The following is a 23,620-nucleotide window of genomic DNA, read 5'->3' on the forward strand; positions in this document are numbered from 1 at the left end:
ACAAAACACAAAGCAAACCAAAACCCACCCCAAAACCCAGCCATCAAATTTAGTTACTTCACACGTTTCCTTACCTGTGCACTTGAAGTAATATCCTCTCGTTGCTGATCTGTCATTACAGCAAGTGTATCAAAAGGATCTTTTTCACAAGGGTCCAGAAGGCCAGGACCACCTACAATGGTTAGGCTAATTAGCAGCACATCTCCACCTTATTTCAACCAAGATTAGATATTTTACATTAGTTAAGCATAAGTATACAGACACTGATCAAATGCAACTTGCCTTTAAGGATGATTCCTGAAGATATACACTCAAAAACTCTTCTCAGTGCATCCCCAGGACTCTGTGGCCCAGTAGCGCTGCTAATTGCTTTTTCCACGAGCAGCTCCATAGCCTAGACCAACAATAAGAAAATCCAGCCAATTTAGAAGACTGATTAAAACAGAAAAAAGCTGCTACTGTTGTTCAGTACAGAAGTTCTGAATCAGGAATTCTGAAGAACATTACACATCAAAGAACACTTTCAGTTAAAATGGAAAAAAAATCAGTATTTTATAAAGATGAATAAAAAGAAAGCTGGTCCAAGATCAATGCTGAGTACTGACACTGATATGCTGCTTCTCATCACAAGTCGTTCAAAAGTTTTGTAGAAATTTATACAGTAGTAGCCCATGTATGTAAGTAGACAACTTGTCCAGCCATTTTTTGAGAGGGTATGAAACATGGTGGGACACCTAAATCTGTCAGCCACAGGAATAAACAGCACACAGTATAGCTAATGAAATTAACAGGATGCTATAGAAAAATAATTCTTTCTACAGCAGTACAGAAACTTAAAGTATCAAAAATGTAATGATCTTTTAACATTTAAGTGGTTACTACTTCTTCAGTTTAGCAAAACTGAAGTTCACAGCAAGTTTTCTCCGGTTATAGGATAACACTAACTCAGATGTTAAACAAGTGTAAAAAAACCTTGATGATAAACAGGTTTTCTAAAATTTGTACATTATTTCATATTTAAATGGTTCAAATTATTAGCTGTATTTTAAATAGTTTTTTCTGTAAATATTTCCACTGTTTACTTTTAGTAGACACTATTTTTTCCAGAAAAAACCATGAAAGATATTTGTAAAAGTAAAGAATAGCTTTCCTTACGTTTTTTTCAGCATGAAATAGATAGTTCAATAGTGCGTTCAATAGTGCCTCCTTGGCAAGTTTAATTCTCAAACAATGTGTCTCTCTTGGTTCTTTGTGGTTTTTTTGGTGCTCCCCCTCACCATCAAGTTTACAGTTGTTCAAATTTTTACTTTTACTTTCCAGGAGTAAATGCCTATTGTGATGCATGCCAGTAACTATATGCAGTGTTGATTACAATCCTTCACTAAGGGTGCCCATTCCTTTCTATTTTAGCTCCATTTAATTGACAAATTTCAATTCTTGAGCTTGGTATTTCCATATTCCCACAGTATCACTCAGGATTTAGCAACAGTAATTTAGTTGCTTTCAAGTATGATGCAAAATACAGCACGAAAGAAAAAAAGCAGATCATGTTTTTCCATTTATTCAAGTCTAGTTCTTTTGGATCCTCATACACTAAAGTCTAAAACTTAATCCTAGGAAAATGTCAACTATGATGCCCTGGTGTTTATGTGCATGAAAGGCTGGATTTCAAGTTTGAAAAACCAACCTTGAATAATAATTCCTTCTAACTTGTAGGAACTTGACAAAATTATCCTAATTTAGTTTTTATTTTTAGGTACATGAAGAGGGTGCTACTAATGTCTACATTTAGACATCCTAGTATCTTCTATTTTTACAACTACCTAGGTTCTTTTTGAGAAGCTCTAGCACCTCTTTGGTTTGTAACAGGCTTCTATAGCATACAGGTTAGGAGAAGTTCTGTATCCAGAAAAATATATTCCTTCAATCTATGAAATTCCATCCATGACTGGCAGAAATTACATATATTTAAAATCACCATTTTCATTCTGTCATTGTTTTAATCAGTAAGACTTTGCCAATGGGCCAAAAAAACAGCTGACTACACAGACTTCAACGTTGATCCATGTCACTGACAATGCATCAGGTACCATGAGCAAATCGGGAATCACTTTTGGAGACAACAGAGACACAGCTAGGCCTGACACACTGCTTCACAGCTTTCTTCCCTTCTGGATGTGCCTTAGAACAGATAATGTGAGAAATAAGAAAAAACATGCCTTGTTCTTCATCTGTGTGCCTGCTGTGTGTTGCAATAGTTCTAAGGATGCTTTTCTACAGGTATGCAGGGTTTATTCTTTGGCAACTCAGTATCATAGTGATAGTAGGCACTTACATACTTGCTTCTTTTAAGCTATGTTTGTACACTGTATCTTTCAGGAAATGTAGCACAGAAACTGGCACTAAATTTTTTTACTTTAACTATTTAAAAACCAGAAATAACTGCCTCGCATTTTTTCCAGAAGCAATAAATGTTATCAGAAGTAATTTCAGAAAATTGTCTGCAAGCTTAGTACAGTTGTAAAACATTTCTCGTTGAAATAATGCCAACTGCTTAAACTGCCTTGACAATGTTAGCGCTCTTTCTGCCAAAACTGAGAAGGACTCAGCACAGTGCAACAGGATTTGGTCTGTGAAATGTAACAGTCAGAGCTAAGTTTACTTCCACAGGATACCTGTTTCAGTGAACAACTGTTAATATTTGGAGCACATGTTGCACTCATGGAGAACATCATTTAAGATAGTCCATGCAAAAGGAATGCTCCCAAGAACACTTGGCTGTAAGAATTAAGAGAGGTAACCCAATACAACCTAGAGATTTAAGTGACACTGATTAAAATGCTAATGGTGACACACCCACAGATTGTACTGAAGTACTGTAGTATTTCATCTTGCGGAAGGGACATATTAACAAACACAGAGATTACTGTGATTTATTCTTTCAAGTAGCCTTTCTGTTATCACAGAACTATCTAGGCACAGTTGAAATTTTAAGCAGGTTTCAGTAAACTCCAAGCAATTTGGAGTAGGTCATTAGAAAAAATTAGATTCTTTTATACAGAGTAAAGGAAAAAAATGCTAAAATCTAGAATAAGAATGCTACCCCCAAAGAGTACAAAAGAACAAGAATATTCCTTTTGGAAAAAAAAAATAAATTCCAGCTCCAAATGACAAAATCTCAGAACATTTTTAGAGGGAATCTGGATTATTTGTCAGGGAAAAAAAAAATCAAAAACCCCAAACAAAACCCTACATTTCTTCTCGAAAAAGTCTACATTTAAAAACTGTAGTAACACTTCCCTATGCTTTATTTGCAGTACCATGTGTATTAAAAAGACTCATTCAAAAGGACATTACTCACCCAGCTTGGAAAATCAGACCAAGTTGGAACCCGCTGACAGAGGTCACGAAGAATACGTATGATAATCACACAGGACTGCAGACCATTAGCTCTAGCCTTGAGAGCAATACAAAATCAAATTAATTAATCCCAGCACCTACAGCAAATAGGACTTGTTGAAAGACTAAAACACCACTGTTCAATGGAAGCTCAGATACAAGATTGAAACAAATCATTCTACAACTTTATTCCATGAGCTGCCATTTACAGCAGTATTTTATACAGGGTTAGTAATTAAAGGTGGTAGAAGTCAAAGTGCACAGGTTATACAAGAATAACATTTCTTGATCCCCTATACACTTTGACCTATGTTCACTTGTAACAATAAATACAGTATCTTTCTATATTAGAAATAAAAAGGATAAAGTAAAGATCTAAGAAATAGGTATAGAGACTGAAAGGTCAAGGGAATCTGTTTGGTTTCTTTATTGTGCCTTTGCCAGAATGCAAAGTCACTAAACCAAACAGTTGCTTCTCACCTTTCATTCCCTACACTTAATGCACTTAAAGAAATAGGAAGAAAAAGTCTTAAATCTAAACACAAAGCTTTAAACACATATTCCATTATTTAAAGCAAAGGTACTCTGCAGCCTTATGGAATATATAACAAATATACAACATATGATCACCCCAAGCGAGTCAAGCTTTCAACATCGCCTTCTCAATGACCAGAAAAAAAAATCATGTCAAATGAGCAATAACTGCATAAAGCAGTTCCTCCATACTCAACCTTCTACATTTAAATTTAGGGACCAGAAAAATATTAAGTATTATTAGAATGAACAACGCTGAGTGTTTTCACACAATTAAACATTTATATTGCAACTGAACTAATCTCTCATAAGGCTACAAGAAGAAAGTAAAATGATGTTCCGAACCTGGAACCACTTAGCGTGGCGTAGAGCAGCCAGAGCGTCAAGGCATTTTTGCCTGTCCAAGACGTCCGGTGGGTCTTTCACCATACCCGAGGTTACATCTAAAATGGATTGAATTGGCAAAATGCAGTGAGGAATGGGTGTTTGACCAGGTGAGCACCACACTTCCTTAAAGTAGCTTCAATGTCACACATGCCATTTAAAGTTTAAACCCTTGAACAACAAATGTAAATGTTCAACAAAAGCCATTCAATTAGGATTAGGGCATCAACCCAGTATGAAGATCAAGAGCATATTATACTTTAGCTCTGAGGTTATTTTCAAATGCATTGCGGATTATGCAATGCGTAGTACTTCTTTATTTAAGCTAACACTGAAAAAACACGTATCCCCTAAAATTAAATACTGAAGGAAGGATGGTTGGACACAGTGCACCAGCACAGAGAACACAAGACAGAAGGAACACAAAAATCCACTTTAACCAAGTAGAAACATTCCAACTTAGTTTCTTGTAAATTTTAATGGTCACTATTGGGACCTGTTTTTAAAAGAAAGACTAAGTATAACAAATCTTAAAAGCACTAGATGTTTAGTAATGATGTTATTTTTATTATACCTTAAACTTGAAATTATTTTGCTTTAAAAACCTGACTAAAGGAATGTGAAATGTTCTTCAGTATTACAGCATTCCGTTACTTTCTAGTACCTCTCTCTTACTCATATAAATAAAATTCCTTGGCCCATAATATATGTGCTCCAATATCATTTAGGATGCAAGGAAGGATCTGAAAAGGGACTGCTTTACTTAAGATTCAGCAGGAAAAAGAAAAGCAAGGAATAGTTTAAAAAAACAAAGCAGAAAGTCTGAAAGATAAAGAAAATACAGTAAATCTTGTACATTTAAATGTTCAGAAAAGGATTTAATTACTTAGCTGATTGCTTTGTTACCAAAAAGGAAGAGACCACAGGCCCTTTTCGAAGTGGTTTAATCAATGAAACTGGAACCACTGAACAATGTGAAATAGTATCCTTGGGTTACTTAAAAATCGTACAGATACAATGCTGTGATCAGCTTTAAAAGTTCTTTGTTTTACTGATTATGAAAATGGCTACTGTGAGTAATAAAGTATATTGGTAGCATAACTGGTGATACACCAGATAAGATGAAACAGAAAGTCCTCACTCAATGGCACTCATTTCACAGGAGCTGGCTCTATGGAACAACATAGCTTACTCCAGCAAGATATAAATTTAGGTAAGTCAGAACATAACATTAAAAAAAAATATTTTGAGACTCACGAAACATGCCCGCAATGAGAAGCTTTTAGGCATGCTGCAGAAAGACAGCTCTGCAACCACCTATTTTACACAAATATGAAATAAATATTAGGATGCTTTACTATACAGAGAGCTAAAAAGCCATGAATGAACATGGTGGTACAACTTTGCAATATAATAATTAAATTTAATCTGAAGTACTACATTCAGATTTGAGCATTTTTTTATAGGATAGTCCCATTGCTCTGCACAGCGCTAAGAGGGGCAGGATTTCAAAGTAAGAACAAAGCTGAGAAGAATATAGGTATCTTCCCACACAGATACTCAAAATTATGGACTATATGTTAAAGTGGAAAGATGAAAATCTGCACTAACAAGGCATTTACAGAGCAAATGAAGACATTTAAAGTGGTACTTCCTTTAAGACAAAATAAAACAAACAAACAAACAAAAAAACCCCAAACCAAACCCAAACCTATACAAGAGAGGTGCCAGGTAAGATAACTGATGGAATGAGTACAACCTGGATGTAAGAGACGAGGAGTAGAGAAAACCCAGAGCGGGAAAAAAGTGACAAAGGTTGAGAAATTAAAAACAAAAATATGGGTTGTTGGGCTTAGTAGCCTAATCAGTCGATTGTTTACATTCTTCTAGAACTAATATGCAAATAGGTGACACTGTGCAAACTTTTAGCACAATAATTCATTACATAATTTGAAACTCCAATTACTTCTAGCTCTGAAAAACTTCAATTTGGAAAACAGTTTTACTAAAAAGAATTACAGTTTAAATGCACAGAAGAGAATTTTACTCAGTGCTGGAAATGTCAATCTAAAATGTGCTTCTAATACATATCATACGAACACCCTTGAAACTTAAAAAGACTCTGGAAGTCAGAAGTTGCCAAGGCATCTACTGCACTGAGAATACACCAACTCAAAAGATGTATCAAGGAAACTCTTGTAATATTTAATCTGTGGATTTTTGCACCTGTTTCACATTTCAGGATTAACCCCTTAAAGACTATTTAACTAAATTCAGATGCCTAACCTACCACCTTGTTAAGCTAAGACAAAACAATAAATTAATTTACAAAACAGAAGCATTAATTCTTACCCTATATAACTTAATTTATTACTAGCCTAAATATAAGGGGTTAATCTTCAGTTAGACATGCTGTGTCCACACTACCTCTTCATTAAAAGTTAACAGGTATATCAATTTCAGTGAGTTTTATTATGTGAAATACTTTTCACCCAGTCAACTATTTCAAGACTAGTGTGAACACTGCTTAATTCTAGGAGAGAGACAAAGACAAAAAGAAAAAAACCAAACCAAAACAAAACACGAAGTAACAATAGATGCTAGGACTATGCATCCAAACCCCCTCCTTTGTAAAGCATGGCAGGTGTGACACTGAGCTTTAGAAAACCTTGGTCAAAAATCCTTCCGATGTCTTGGCAGCAACCCCTGACAGGAATCAAGTCCCTCTGCTAGAAGGCTTTGGACCGGGGCTGTTAGCTAAGGATAAAAAAGACACACACGCACACATATATGTGTTTATAAGTATGTACACTTTGTTTGCTGAAGGAAAGATTCCACAGCAGGGGTTAGAGCACTTTGAGTATATCAGATTCGGTAAACTGTCAAACGCACAATACTGTAAGAAACAGTAGCTATGCGGTTAACAATTTTATTTCACTGTATTTTTTTTTTAGCCTTTTACCATGTAATGGGATTATGACACATCAAACATGATTCTACTCCATGTGCAAGTCTCAGTCTCATCTTTACTCAAACTGGTTATTCCGGTAAAGCCTTCCTTATCACCTGAACTAGCTCCCCAAGCGGGCTAAAAAAAATGAAAACTTTAAACCATTGTAAGACACAGAGCATGAGAAGCTGCAGTAAGAAAAAACACAAACACGTACTGTTACTCTGCAGCAAATAAGCAGCAGTCTTCGTATAAGGCCTTCTTTGCTGCAATAATTTGCAATTCAGTCTTCTATTTGCTCTAGTTTCAAAGTGAACTTTTCTGCACATCCATTTTATACTGCTCAGTGTCTTGAAGAGAAATCTAACTTGATTTTGCTTGCCTAGAGGCAGTACTGCATTCAGCAGTGAATAAACTCACAATGATCATTTTAACTCAAGTGTGGGTCAGACAAAAATACAGATTTGTTTCCTTTAGGTGGCATAAATTAAGGGATTGATAGTAGTAATTTGAAATTTATTTTATTTTTAGTCCATATCATAGAATTTTAGGCCAGAAACCACTGAACTGAAATTGAGTATTGTGGCAGGAATCAGTATTGCACTTTTGCACAGTACATTAAGATAAAAATGTGGTGTTTATGGTTAACTTCATTCAATGGTTAACCTAATTCAATAATCAAATCTTTTAAGTTAAAGTATTCTTTACAAACTTAAATAATATGTGAAGTCATATTCAGCACAAACCAAGAGTCATGTTAGGCTTAGATTGTCAAAAAAGTAAAATCGGTTGGGTGTGACAGTACATGTACAAAGCCTTTATAGCTAGGAATAATATGCACAGCTTAAAAATCATGTACAAAGCACTCTTAAATAAGACTCTTCAGAAGTCATCCAAACCAGAGAATGCATCTTGAAATTTTCTTTCTGATTATGAAGGACGACTTTGTTAACACAGCTTGCTTACAATGCACTAGTCACAGCTACAGGACATTTACTAATGCAATATAAAAACCTCAAGTATTTTAGAGGACATGTAATGATGAGATGAAATAAAAGAACCTCCATGGCTTATATAAATACGTATATACACAAGCACATGTATACATACACACATACAATTTTTTTCAACCTGCATATGAGAAATGTTAAGATAGCCTCAGATTTCCTATTTGTAGGTTCACTGTCAAACACCAGAACCCTGTTTGCCATGATCTCTTTCAACTATGAAAATACAGGATTAAAAGGAAACAAAAGTTAATTTTATCTGACCCGTAAACAAAAAGAACCGATATACTGCAGACATTAATCATGCTTGTTGGCTTAAAAGCTTTTGGAGCTTTGAAAGTGTTACAGAACAGACCCTAAAGCAACACTGCTGGCACCAGAGAAACTGCGGACTTCAGAAATGTAAATTGATTTACAAGCTCCACCTTCTGCTTCAGCTCAACGACAAAGCCATTTCTTATTGTACTAATCTGGGTTTGCCAGTTGGATAGAAGACTGATTGTAATACCAGGAGCCTAAATATACTCAGAAAGCACTCCAGACCAAAAAGCAACCTCAGAGACCTGGAAAAAATCGCATTCTCTTTTAAAGTTCGAAGCACTGTTATCATCAAAAGTATTATAAAAGTGCATTTTAAGTGGCGCTGCTATTTGGAATGTGTAAGTGATGGCAATACCGATCCAGTTTAAACCCCAAAACATGTGATTTGATTTTCTAAAACCATACAATCTTTCTCTTAGGGCAAGACTGCTCTAGAAAGCCAGTTTATAGCCACTTGCTAGTTTTCCACATAATTTTAAAAGAGGGGAAAAAATAGTCAAGTTTGTACCTTTTCCAGAAAGCTGAGGTTGGACATAAAGTTAGAAATTTTAAAAATTAAATAAACGCATCATATAAGCATTTATTTTAACCAACTGCTCTCTACCAAGACTGGTTGTTGAAAAACAAGGTTTCCGATCAAATACGTGTGCCAGCATGTTGCCTTCCAGGACCTTAATGCCATCTTAAGCAGAATAGATAAACATAAAAAAACGGGTTAGAAAGAAGTAACATCTTTAACAACTTCCCAACCTCCATCCCTCATGTTCTCCTCCCGAATGACTGGAGATGTCAGTGTGATAGTCACTTGCATTTTGGGTTCCACACATGAATTTAAAATTATTGCTGCTTCTGGGACTGCACACTTGATATCGTATTTCTCAGGACTTATTACCTAAATATTAAGAAACAGAAATTTCTATTAGCATGTGGCCAATAAAAGTATGGGGAAGAAAACGGATTTCAACAGTCTTTTTAACAGAAAGTCAGAAATGCAATATAATTATATAAAGCAGTTACCTCTGTATTCAAAGAAACCACAGCACACACAATTAAGATACATATATGGACTTGCATACTGTTTCCAAATCATTAATGAAAATACAAAGTGTGCAAAAGAAAAAAAACTACCCAGAAAGGAAACTTATATACAAGTAAGTTACATAACAAGAACCTTGACAGTATTTGAGATAAAGAAAAGCATCAGAGCCACTTAAAATGTCAGCTGGATATGTTTCTCATTGGAACATAGGAGCCTTTAAAAAGCACAAAGATGCAGTGGTTGCTCTTCAAGCTCGCAGTTACAGGATGGGTACTGCTAGGTACATTCTATACTTGGCTGTCACAACAGGCTAAGAACAAAGGGCAAGATAAACAGCAGAGGAAAAAAATGTAACTAACAAGGTTGTTATTCCAAATTGCTTCTTGCAACTAGATTTAATAATTCTAAATACCCCCAAAAGGAAGCTGTAGGCACCTCTGTCACCTTCTTCCACAAACTAGCAGGACAAGTGACTTCTCCACAAAGCCAGACCAAGATATGCAGTTTTTAGGTTTTCTTCTGTTCTCTCACTTCAAACAAGAGCAAACTCAAGATTGTCTTCTAATTAATCTGATCCTGCTAATGTTTCTACCATGCCACTGATTCTGCTGAACATTTTAGCAGACTGTATTGAAATACTGATGCTGTGACAAGCATTCTGTAATGATGGTGGACAAGCTTTGTTCAACACAGAGCAGAGACTTTATTCTAGACTTTCTTGTGGAAATACAGCAAATGGTTTATATGAATTTTGCTAAATGGTCTAAGACTGCAGGTACCTTTTTTTTTTTAAGGGCCAAATTTAAAAAAAACAAAACATACAAGACAGTTAACTAATTGCAGAACTACAAAGCACTGACACATACAAACTGGAAACAAGATATAAGCACAGACTGGCATTAATGGAGAACTTTGACCTTCAGGCTGCAAGCTTCCTGTAACACTGCACAAATTACCTCTGTTGCTGCTAGCAACTGGATAATTGTCTTTGTTCTGTTCATTTCTATTTCCCAGTAAATGAAATCTATCAAATGATGTTTGATACTACACCACTAGCGTAAACATCTAGACACTTGTATGGACACAATATACAGAAAGCAAAAAAGTGCAGCATAGTCCCTGAATTCAGATGGAAACACTCAAGAAAATGGGAAGAAACTGAACATGAGCTATGAAGCTGTCCTGGTTTCAGCTGGGATAGAGTTAACTGTCTTCCTAGTAGCTGGTACAGTGCTATGTTTTGAGTTCAGTATCTGATGAATGTTGATAACACTGATGTTTTCAGTTGTTGCTAAGTAATGTTTAGTCTAAAGTCAAGGATTTTTCAGCTTCTCATGCCCAGACAGCGAGAAAACTGGAGGGACACAAGAAGTTGGGACAGGACACAGCCAGGGCAGCTGATCCAAAGTGGCCAACGGGGTATTCCATACCATGTGACGTCACATCTAGTATATAAACTGGGAGGAGTGGGGGCAAGTGATCACTGTTCGGGGATTAACTGGGTGTCAATCAGCAGGTAGTGAGCAATTGCACTGTGTATCATTTGTGTATTCCAATTCTTTTATCATTACTGTTCTCATTTTATTAGTGTTATCATTATCATTATTAGTTCCTTTTTTTCTGTTCCATTAAACCGTTCTTATCTCAACCCATGGGTTTTACTACTTTTCCCTGATTTTCTTCCCCATCCCGCTGGGTGGGGGAGTGAGTGAGCGGCTGCGTGGTGCTTAGTTGCTGGCTGCGGTTAAACCACGACAGAAGCGTGGCGCAGTGAGCCCTGCAGACATTTGACCTGAGGACAGATTTTTACAGTATTTTTACAAAAGTTCAAATGAAAAAATCTAAATTCTACTTACTGCAAGTTGTTTGGGAAGACTTTCAGCAATACGACTGAGTAATGTCTTTGAAGGCTTCTCAGCACATAACAAAACAAGATTGACGTTTCGGTCTCCACGGAGTAGCAAACCTTTAGCCAAAACGCCTACCCGTAAAACTCCTTTCAAAGCTCTGTGAATTATAGTTAAAAATTGCATTTAAAATAATATAAAACCCTTAAAACTAATCCTGAAGATAGAAAAGTGAAATAAAATAGGAGTATTCCACATACTTTTGAGGCCATGGTGACATACTGTATCAAAATCCAAAGAGAAGAGAACCCCTGGAAGCACTGATAACAGTGTAAGGAGAAACGTCAGAAACAAATGATGAAATTCTTAAAAAGTAATTAAAAAAATACCTGTCTTTACTGCCATCTTTTTTGTCATCTCCCTCTTTGTTCTTGCTTTTCTCATGATCAGTCATGTTGTCAGAAACAAGTTTCAAAGCACGCTCAGTAATAGAAACAATTTTTTGGACTGCTTGAAGTTCCTCCTCAGTTGGATATATAGCAGCATGTTTGGTCATCACATAGCGGTCATCAGAGGAGTCAGGGCGGCGTAAAGGCTAAACAGATGAAAAAGCATACTTCTGAAATTTGGGTACACTTCCAAGATCACAAATGATAAGTGACCAAAAACCAAACATGTGGCTAAACAACAAAACATTCAAACCTCAAATCACTGAAATGTAACAAAACATGAACTGAAGTGTCCTTAACAAGTTACACTGGTCACAACAAATCATGTCTGAAAAAACATGAAATGTATCAAAATTAAACAATTTATGAAATCCCAGGATCAAAGGCATCTCCACAACATAAATATCTATTGTCTTTCTATCAACTGGGAAATACTTGTATATTGCTGCAAAATAAAATATCCATGATTGCTTTCATAGAATCACAGAAGAATTCAAATAGAAAGGGACCTCAGGAGGTCCTCTAGTCCAACCTCCTGTGCAAACCACGGCCAGCTATAAGACCGCATCATGTTGCTTAGGGCTTTATCCAGTCGGTTCTTGAAAACTGCCAATGATGGAGGCTGCACAACCTCTGTGTGAAAAAAATTATTCCCTGTATTCAATCTGAACCTTTTTTGTCTCAGCTTAAGCTGGTTGTATCTCGCTCTCTCATGACTGTAAAGAGCCTGGCTCCATTGCTTTTATAATGAACAGGTATTAGAAGGCTATTATGTTCCACTGAAGCTCTCTTTTCTCCAGGTTGAGCAAGCCCAGATCCCTCAGTCTCTCCTCACAGGGCATGTGTTCCAGACCCCGACCATCCTCACAGCCCCACACTATGGTTTACAGTATCTTTCTTGTACTGGAAAGCCCAAAACTGAACGTAGTATTGCAATTTGGGTCTAATGAAAGCTGATCACTTCCCTTCATCTACTGATTATGCTCCTGTTAATATAACCCAGGATGCTGTTGGCCTTCATTGCTGCCAGGGCACACTGTTGACTCATGTTCGGCTTGCTATCTGCCAAGATCCCCAGATCCTTTCAGCAGGGCTGCTGCCCAGCCTGTCACTCCCCAGCCTGTATCAGTACAAGGGGTTATTCCTTCCCAAGTGCAGCATTAGGCATTTGTCCTTGCAGAATTCCATGAAGTTCCTGTTGGTCCATTCCTCCAGTCTGCCTACATCCCTCCGGATGGCAGCCCTGCCCTCAAAGGTATCAGCTATTCTCCCCACCCTAAACTGATTCAGTTTCATGCCAGCTGCAAACCTTATGAGAGTGCACTCACTCCACCACCTTTCAGATCATTGATAAGGTGCTAAAGAGACAAATCCCAGGATAAACCCACCTGGTACCGCACTTGTTACTGACCTCCAGGTGGAGTATGACCCACAACTAACCATTACTCTCTGCGACTGACAATCCATCCACTTTTTATCCATACATTTGTCCACAATTAGATAAGTAATGTTGTATAATGCAATTAAATGAAATAAAAAATAGTACACAAATCCAGAGTGACTTCTATTTCAGAAGAAACAATATTTTTCTTTAAGGCATCGTTTTCTCGTTTCAGTGGACTTATTTTGGAAGACAGGTCCATCTACACAGTATCATTAGCATACAATTTCTTCTTCACTTTTCCAAATCCTTTATTAAGAAACACTGGAAACAACTGAATTAGCACTAATTTATAGTTCTTAACTGTGCCTCCTGGTAAGTAAGTATGATTTAATTTTTTTTCTCAAGTTAAGAAACTCACAGCTGGTCCTTGGGGCTGAGGAGGCATTCCTGGTCTAACTCCCAGTAAGCCTAGAGGTCCTGGAGGACCATGAGGATATCCTCCATCTGGTATTCTGCGACGGTCATCCCAGTGATGCTGCTCTTCCTCCATTCTCCTCCAGTACATGTCCTCTTCATATCGCCTGAAGTGCATGAATCAAAGTATTCTCTTTATATGGCAGACAATACTTGCAACCATTCTAAATAAATTCTTGTATGTCTGCATTCCTCAGAGGGGTTGAACACTAACAAACGAAAACCCCAGAAGGATAACTGTAGGGGTCGGCGTTCAGAAGATCTCGCGATGTCACAGAAAGTTAGAGGGTTAGTCGCAGCCTTGTGATGTACCTGTAACCCCACCTCCCCTTGTTAGTATAAAAGGAATTAACTGCGCAATAAAAGGCGGAAGTTGGCGCTCACACTGTGTGTGTTATCTGTCTCTTTCCCTGGTCCGGGCCGACCAGTGATCTAAGCGTGGCACCTTGATATGTAGCGAACGCTACAGATAACAACAACTTAATTTAAAACAAGACAGTACAGAGTTCCCCCAAAAAGTATTCAAAATAAGTAACTACAGAAGCAGAGTTAGTTTTAGATAACCTGACTGCAGCTTTGTCTCATTTGTTGATAAAACAGAATGCATTACCTCATTTCCATCCTCCAGCGTTCTTCCTCTTCTCGCCTTCTCCAGTATTCTTCTTTCTGCATCTGTTTCCTCATCTTCTCTTCTTGAATTTTTCTTGCTCGAATACTGGGCTTTACTTCTACTTGTAAGTCTGGGTTTACTTTTTTCTAGTTCAGAAAAATAATGAATGAAATGTTGTTTTTCCTCTTCTCATCTCAAGGTTACAGTGTTCCTCTGACATATTTAACACACACTACTGGTCTACAATAAAATCAAGGGGAGTAAAATGCAGTTTTAGAACTGCATTGAATGAGTAGTTGAAGAAGAAAAATCTGTGTCCAGTATTTTAAAGGAAAGAAATAGCAACATATTACAAATAGCATGAATTCCCTCTTCACTTATATGCGAACAAAGCAATTTAAGATTAAAATGTTACACGAAATACTAAGTAATTTACTATTCATTCTGCAGCAGGATGACTACGCTATAGCCTGAAAAAACATTTCATCTTAACTACAGTGTGCTTCCTGATGCCCTGTTCCTGAAGGGTCCCTCATAAAGGGGCATAACCATGAGTTCCTGAGTAAAATTTTCTGGCAATTTTTTCTCTTCTTTCATCCCTTTCATGATTATGCAGGTCCATTGTATCTCTTGTGACCACAGTAGATTCCTCCAATATAATCTTGTAATAATCAAAATGCACACCATATGTCAATACAGGTGTCTCTCCATTCATGACTAAAAAATCTGCAACACTTGCTTCTCAGATGTCTCCACAAAGGGTTTATGTGGTTTATCCTGCCAAAAACATTGAGCACTACTATTTTACACTATTTAAAATTCCCGGTAAGCAACATAAAGAACCTACTGTTGTTTGCATACCTTGTACCATACTTCAGTGTTGCCTGAAAGCAATGTTCAAAATGTTTAAAAAAACCCAAACCAAAATAGTTTCAGTCTGCATTACTTCTTTAACTACTATACTCCCTAAGAAATATATTTCTCCACCTTTTTTTATATGTTGTTTACTTAGAGTACCTACTTCTGACTAGTGTTTAAATGTAAGTACGTGTAATCAGTCAGCTGACATCTGGAGGATTTTCAGATAGAAGCATTAGCATTTCTACCAACCTTATACTGAAGTCTGTGCCGCCTCCCTTTTAAGTGCATCTCCTTGGCATTAGGATCATTAAAACTGCATTCACAAAGTTTACAGTGAAAGCGGATCACCTTTCCTTCATCATTTCTTACCTGGAAAATAAAGTTATAACACATTTGGCTTTTTTTTTAATAAAAACAAAATGGATGTAAAAATTAATCTAATCAGTGACACTGGATAATGTCTACCTCTGCATCAAAACATGCTAAAAAGTTCACACGATAACTGAAAGAAGGCAAAGCAGAAATTTAAATTCTGACAGACACACCGTTGTGCTTGGTAATGAACAAAGACCAAAGTTATTCCATTCTAAAGAGTACACAGATTTAACCTTGAGCCTGAACATACTGAGCTGAATAATTACAAACCTGCAAATCGTGAAAAATTTACATAAGACTTCATCCACATATCTCATGCCACCCATGTGAAGAATGTCCCAGTGAGCATAAAAGAAACATGTAAAATACAGAAATGCAAACATATGCACAATCCTTTGCAGGTTCAATGCCTTGTCATTCTTATCTTCAAGGAGGACCCAGGGAACTACAGGTCAGTCAGCCTCACCTCAGTCCCTGGGAAGATGATGGAGCAGCTAATCCTGGAAACCATTTCCAGGCAAGTTAAAGACAAGAAAATCACAAGGAGTAGTCAGCATGGCTTCACCAAGGGGAAGTCATGCTTGATAACTTGATAAATTTCTGTGATGAGATGACCGGCCTGACAGATGAGGGAAGAGCAGTTGATATTGTATACCTAGACTTCAGTAAGGCCTCTGACACAGTCTCACCATAATAGCCTTTTACACAAGCTGTTGATGTACGACCTGGATAAGCATACAGTGAGGTGGATTGAAAACTGGCTGAATGGCCAGGCCCAGAGGACGGTGATCAGTAGAATGAAGCCTACTTGGAGGCTAGTAACTAGCAGTGTACCCCAGGGGTCAATACTGGGTCGAGTCCTGTTTAACATTGTTGTTAATGATCTGGATGATGGGGCAGAGTGTACCCTCAGCAAGTTTGGTCATGACACAAAACTGGGAGGAGTGGCTTATACGCCAGAGGGTTGCACTGTCATCCAGAGGGACCTCAACAGGCTGGAGAAATGGGCTGACAGAAATCTCATAAAGTTCGGCAAAGGGAAGCGCAAAGTTCTGTACGCAGGAAGGAACAACCCCTTGTACCAATATATGCTGGGGTCACCCAGCTGGAAAGCAGGTTGGCAGAAAAGGACCTGGGGTTCCTGGTGGACACCAAGTTGAACATGAGCCAGCAACGTGCCCTTGCAGCAAAGAAGCTGACTGGCATCCTGGGCTGCATTAGGCAAAGTATTGCCAGCAGGTCGAGGGAGGTGATCCTTCCTGTCTAACTCGGCACTGGTAAGGCCACACCTGGACACACTGTGTGCAGTTCTGGCCTCCCAGTGCAAGAGAGACATGGACATTTTAATGTATATAAATACCTGAAGGCAGGGTGCCAAGAGGACAGAGGTAAGTGGTACCCAGTGACAGAACCAGAGGCAAGGGGCACAAACCGAAACACAAGAGGTTCCCTCTGCACACCAGGAAACACTTTTTTTACTGTGAGGGTGACTAAGCACTGGCATACATTGCCCAGGGAATCAAATCAAATCAAATCAAATCACCATGGGTGACTGTCTGTAGGTGGCCCTGCTTGAGCAGAGGGGTCGAACCAGATGACATCCAGAGGTCCCTTCCAACCTTAACCACTCTGTGATTCTGTTTCATGTTGAACACATTTTCACTAAAATAGTAAAAAATAATACACATTTTCATATCAATACCTCCTCCACATAGTCATGGCCCACTGGCTGGACATCACTTTGCAAGGCAGCAAGAGTTGTGGGAGTCACTGGTTCAGCTGCTGTGTCTGGTTTTACTTCCTGTGTTTGTACTGTAGCAGCAGGCGTTGTTTTAACACTTTCAGCTGATTTCATTTCTTCCAGTTTACTTCCTGTTGTCTGAAGCTTATTGCCACCTACAAATGAAAAAAGTTAAATCATTAACTTTCATAAAATGAGAATGTGATTACACATGATGTGCAAACTGAAGACTTTATTTGCAAATATCAATGCTCTGGCCAAAGCATTATCAGTCTTTTAAAATTAGTTAAAACTTAAACATATTTTAAATACAATTAAAGATTTTTAAAACTAAGTTTAACAACATTCAAGTTATTTAAACAGTTAGTTTTTTATTTTAGCAAGAAAAACTTTTGCTTTATATAATTGCAATTTTCATTATTCATTTTCATGCTTTTTCAAAAGAGGACTGAATGGGAACAACTCAGGAAATCTATTTTAATAATCTTTTTTTTGTCATCAGGTAATTTATTTTTTTTTAAATGGATCCCAAAAAGTACTTCAAAACCTTATAATGTTTGTACTAACAAAGGTAGTATACTCTCAGTGTTCCCACTGCATAGGTCTTTCCTTAAAGAGCAGGATAGCTTATTGTTGAACAGCTGCTTCCCAACTCTGAATGTCTGTCATGCTCATTTCAAAAGTTTCTACTGTTAGATTTTCACTGTTACAAGGATGTTTCAGTTGCCCAGTTATCAACTGTCAACCTACTGCACGTTGCCTCAACAGCCCAGGATGTAAACTGAAATTAGGACTAACTGAACTGCAATACTCCAGCAGCTACTACAGAAGAAATCAAAGGTGGGAGGCTTCTTATGAAGGTGAGAAAAGCCTCCAAGAGAGGTCAAGTGGAGACAACCGGGCAGAAAACACCGTAAATTCTGAAACAAAACCTTATATACATTCTTATTTTCACCTATCAGTAATTCTTTTAAACATAACAGAGTTACTCATGCATAAAGTTAACTAAATACATTTGTATTTGCTGCACTAAGTCTTAAAAAATTATAGAATAGGTTAGGTTTCAAAATAAAGACTGACTTCTGTACTTGCCAACAAAGTTTATTTTCGGTGTAGATATTTTCTTTACAGCTATATTAGCAGCGGTTGAAGATGTTTTGTTGTTGGACGCAGTGTTAAGTGGTGTGTTTGCCGTGGGAGTAAGAATTTTCACTGCAGAGGATGCAACAGAGGAGTTCACAGTACTGCTGCTAGTTGCTATATTTGAAGCAGAGGCAGTTGGTTTGGAAGCAGATGTGGATGTTGAGGAAGTAGCTTGGGTAACCACATTTGGTTCAGTTGAAGGAATGGGTTTGCCAAGTTTTGTGTGCAACTTTACCACCTGTAAAATGAAAAGAAATTCCTAATATGATCTTCCCTGGGATAACTATAAAAAATAATGTAACACAAACATTAATATAATTAAAAAAATTAATATAATTAAAAAGTTAGCTATTATTTCTTTACAAAAAGTGATCTTGGCAAAAAAAAAAAAGAAAAAAAGGACACGTAAAAGCTCTTGTCATCTCTAACAAAGAAATAGTTAATTGTTATCTCACATTGCTTATTTCCATTAGAAATTCAGACGTTTACTCCAAAAGCTGTATAGATGAGAACAGAAAGCCAATAAACTCACAAGCCAGTACAACTCAAGGAAACATTTTGCTCCAGCTGTTTCAATGTGACTCGTTGCTTGGTTGCTTTTTACTCTCCCTCCAGAAGTGTAGTACATTGAACTATTTTGGTTACAAACAATACTTGTAAATAAGAGTTATTTAATTCAGATTCAACAACACTGTCTCTTTTTGTCACTACATGTTAAGAGTATTCATATTGAAAAAATTTCCAGGTTACCTAGCAAAACTGAAAAGACCTTAGGCAAAGGTTTTCTTTTTTAAAAAAAAAAAAGGCAAAACTGCAGAGATAGTTAAGGAGGACGCGAGAGATGTATTGCAGAGCTCTTTAGTATCTCATAGAAAGTAAAGAGATACATGCTTATTCTGAGAAGTGATAAGCAGAGGCCTTTCCAGAACATGCTTGAGATAGAATAATGACTTGACTGCTGACCATCACCTGAAAAAGCAATGCATGTAGTCCATGAGAACAAAACATGCAAGATCAAAACTAATGACTGGGTTTTGAAAATAGCAGGGGAAAAAAAACCAGTCTGCAAGACTTGCTTTTAATGCAAGCACATGTACACAATCATGATATGCATACAACTGTGTACAGACTCTTTTTAGGTTTTTGTTCTTATTAAGTATGTTCCCCATCAGAATACAGACATATTAGTGTCACACAATATTATAAATTTAAGTTCAAGCAACTCTTCAAAATTACTTTTTTCCAGTAGAATGCACAATATCCTTTAGTGTACCACAGACATAAGTCCTTTGAGATTCCATTTTTACACTGATGTCAACCTAAATTAAAAGAGGTTAGCAACTATTTATGAGGAAGAGAAAGCTACATGCAAATATTTAAGGATAATATATACTATACTCCATATACCTATGGAGTTACTGGGCGCAACCCAAAAATGTAATGGCTTAACTTATTAATGAAAGGGAGAACACTAGGCAAGTCTATCTAAACCATCATTTTTGCTCTTGTGGGAAAATTGTTTTAAATCTGCTATGACATTTATTTTTTTTCACAGGAACAATGTTACTGATGCCACATTGTACAGTGTTCTGAGATGCAAAGAGCTATAAAAGCTGAATATTAATACTGTGTTTTTAGTGACACTGATCTTTCCAGAGTTATGAAGAAAATCTGTAATATCTAAACACACAAGTCTACAATGCCATTGCATTTACTATTGTATGGCCAAATTTAAAAGACAGGTCACAGGGGTTCACACTGCAGCCCAGTATTTATTCCAGAATGCCCACCAAACTGCACCCAAACAGCAGGGAAAACATCCTTACCAGAAGTCTTCCAAACATACTCATTATAAAGTCTACTACAGGACATTGTTCCTTGCTCCCATATGCCAATTTTCTTTGCAAGAAATATCAAGGAGGTATACATAATAGTCCTGTCCCTTGGCACTGACTCAGCTTACAGTGTTTCAAAGTGCACTGAAAGCTTCACAGCATCAGAAGAATAAGACGAATGTCAAGAAAAGTCTTGAAAAGAGTTAGGGGGCACGAGCATGCTACCACATGTCCTCATTGACTCTCTTCCGCATCTTACTCTACACCTTCTTCCTACAATTTACATACTTTCCCCAATACATCCTCTTCTCATTGATGCCATGGCAATATTTTTCTCCCTTTCTCCCAACAAGGCCTTTCTAACAGTGAGCTTAAAGGTAAGTTTGAAACAAAAAGCAAAACGAAACATCTTTAAACAAAATAATCCAGATTATATTGTTTCTGTGTATTTTCTCCTCTCCAAGATGGGAAAAAAATGATGGGAAGAAATATATGACTGACTTGTATAATAAGAACAAGAGGGAACTCTTACTTTCTGATGCTTGGCTCCACGGATGTGGGCAGCATAAGCATCTGCCCCTGTACAAGACACATCACAAAGCTCACAGCGCAACTGATTCTGAGTTCCACGAGCAGAAGTGCTGCTGTTATTGGTGTTCTGGGAAGCTTTTAGTGCTGCTTCTTTCTTCTTGTGCTTCTGGCCTTCTAAGTGTTCTTTATAAGTCTGTTTAAATAAACAATACACACAGAATAAGTTGTCTTTGTACTGCTTGCTCATCATTCATGTGAATACATGTAATATAGAACATAGCATAAAACACATGCTTTGTGTAAGAAACACTTCCTACATTGAACATTTCTTCCATGTGACATGCTCTAAGGCATTAGCAGGCCACTTCTAAGACCAAGAAATTCTATTCTTCACCACCAGGATTCCACTTTTAGGTAATATAATACGGGCTTTTCTCCTCTAGCTTCTCACTTCCTCAATCAAGTACTGATCAACAGATATTACCACTGAAAACTTGGTAGGATCAGAAAACTGCAGTTTCCTGCACTGCATTCAATTATTCTTGACTTCAATTTTTCCTCAAACTACAAGATCACAGTGATCACGTGTACCCAAAGAACTAAAAAAAACAATTCAAAAGAAGGTAGTGCATAAACAAAGATGTGCTGAAAATGAAATGCCGAAGTTGGCATTTGTTCCTATACCAACACTGGCAATCTAGAGAGCAGACAGGGTGGGAAATAATGACAAGTTTACCTAAACAGTAAGAACTGTTTAGCCAGACACACACGTGAAACAGTCTGCATGAATCTGTATCTACTTTCCATGCACTTGTACCCATTGTGAAACTAAACTGGGATGCTGGAATACAATGAAGAATAAACATTCAGGCCTACCATTCACAAAATGTATGTAATTCCATAGTTTTGAAAAAAGTATTTTCTAAGAAGTTTGCTATGCTAAAAAAGCAAATCAAACTCAAGATTTAGAATATTTCTGAAGTCCAAAGCACAGCTGAAGCTTCTCTGCACAAGCTATGGGGATGTCTCTTTTTGTCTTCTCATAGGAACTCTTTCTATGATAGTGCACATTTTCATTTAATTATTCCTTTAGTAGAAGTACAGAATCAGGTCTTTAAAAATGAACAAATATTCTTAAAGGGGTAAGTTTTTTAGCTGAAGAAATTATGACTAAAGTGTATAGCATAATATTACATAATACAGATACCTGTGGTCCAGCACAGCTGATCTTGCAAACATCACAGTAGTGGATCTGGGGTGGTTTGGGAGGTTGTTTTGGTTTCAGTTGCTTATTTTGGAATGGTGCCTTTTTAGTAAAGGTGGTCCCTGTCCAAGCAGCTGTTGCAGCAGCAGCAGCTGCTGCTGCTGCTGCCTGTTTCTGTTGCTGCTGCTGCTGCTGGTAATAGGACGATGCAGCTGAATACACTGCAGCTTCATAGCCAGAATAAGAGGTACCTCAAAGATCAAAATAAAATAAATGTTACATCACTGTACATCATGTATCAATTACATAATACACTAATTAAAAACATGTTGCATAACAGAGTTAGGGGGGCAGGACAGGATATAAACAATTTATTGAGATCTTCTTAGGCAGTCTGAATTTTTCTTGATGTTTCACAGTACACAAATACATAGCTACCAATTGTATGAGGAATGTATCTGACTTTAGACATATCTTTGCAGACACACAGTTATGTTAGATAAATCAAAGCATCCCTAAAAAATATGTGAAATTTCCCGGTACATCTGGTATGACCAAGTATGATGTAACAAGAATTTTAATAATAGATTTATCAAAGGCCACATGAAGTAAGCAGTCTTCTAGGACCAGATTTGCTGTTCCAAGTTTCCAAATGGCAAAGAGGACAGACATCATGCAGAGAAAGGGGAAAAAAAAATGAAGATAGAAGACAGAATTGCTAGGACAATTACATTCTGTTTCACTGATTTAAGCTGGTTTAGTGCAGACAAGCTGCTTGCCTGCTAAGACCTGGCTATGCAGTCCTTGATTTCTAGTATCAAAGTTGAATAAATCAAGGAAACTGGGCTTTCATACCTTTAAGCCAGTTTTCCCATAAAGTTTCTACATCTACTGGTTCAACTATTTTAATCCTCTAACCAGGCTCTGTCTCAAGCAAATCTTAAAAACCCGTTTTAAAAGAAAACAAAACAAAACAAAAAGTTCCAAGGTAGCTATAATATGCCAGTTGATTACCATCTGGCCATAAGTTAACATCTTTTTATCTTTAACTACTTTATAGATTTCTAATGTTTGAAGGAAAGCCTTTTTTTTCAGCACCTGTTCTCCTCCCCTTTTGGGTCAAGACAGCCCAAACTTGCAAGATTTATATTGGACCGCTCGTCCCTGTCTCTGTAACTGCTGTTTGCTGGCAGCATGCTCCCTTCCAATTTGCCTGGGTAATACTTGTGTGGATGTGTTTCCTTTTTTTTTCTACTGCCCATCTTTTCTCCCCAAACCTTACAGTAAGTCAAAAAACTCTGTGCGTTTAGCAATGCCAATGCTTTGAATTTTCTCACAGGTAACAAAACAGGCACACAAAAACATCAAACACCTTTTCAATATACAGCAAACTATTTTGCCATTATAAAGATTTAACTGGTTGATACTTCTCAGTAGACTATGATGTAATTCAACATGAACTGTTAGAATTGTATTTAAAGCCTCTCCTGTAGCAACTGCAAAGATCCCAGCAACATAATACGCAAAATTCT

At 37.2% G+C, this 23,620-nt stretch overlaps 1 protein-coding gene across 2 annotated transcripts in view; it reads right to left on the minus strand.

Annotated features, from left to right (window-relative positions):
* Window positions 1-23,620, minus strand: part of ZFR (zinc finger RNA binding protein) — a 49,237-nt gene that overhangs the window by 3,037 nt on the left and 22,580 nt on the right. Inside the window, exons 6-19 of one of the 2 annotated variants that reach the window (XM_075021689.1) lie at window positions 22,092-22,339; window positions 20,886-21,077; window positions 18,468-18,756; window positions 17,337-17,530; window positions 15,509-15,628; window positions 14,399-14,544; window positions 13,733-13,895; window positions 11,871-12,076; window positions 11,491-11,641; window positions 9,346-9,487; window positions 4,279-4,376; window positions 3,362-3,457; window positions 283-394; window positions 75-172 (exon numbers count right to left, since the gene is read on the minus strand). In XM_075021689.1, coding sequence (XP_074877790.1) covers window positions 75-172; window positions 283-394; window positions 3,362-3,457; window positions 4,279-4,376; window positions 9,346-9,487; window positions 11,491-11,641; window positions 11,871-12,076; window positions 13,733-13,895; window positions 14,399-14,544; window positions 15,509-15,628; window positions 17,337-17,530; window positions 18,468-18,756; window positions 20,886-21,077; window positions 22,092-22,339 — 2,255 coding nt within the window. Of the gene's footprint in view, window positions 1-74; window positions 173-282; window positions 395-3,361; window positions 3,458-4,278; window positions 4,377-9,345; window positions 9,488-11,490; window positions 11,642-11,870; window positions 12,077-13,732; window positions 13,896-14,398; window positions 14,545-15,508; window positions 15,629-17,336; window positions 17,531-18,455; window positions 18,757-20,885; window positions 21,078-22,091; window positions 22,340-23,620 lie in introns of both variants that reach the window. The other variant, XM_075021688.1, reaches the window with a different exon arrangement.

This window comes from Buteo buteo, chromosome Z, assembly GCF_964188355.1.
Source record: "Buteo buteo chromosome Z, bButBut1.hap1.1, whole genome shotgun sequence".
Lineage (NCBI taxonomy): Eukaryota > Metazoa > Chordata > Aves > Accipitriformes > Accipitridae > Buteo > Buteo buteo.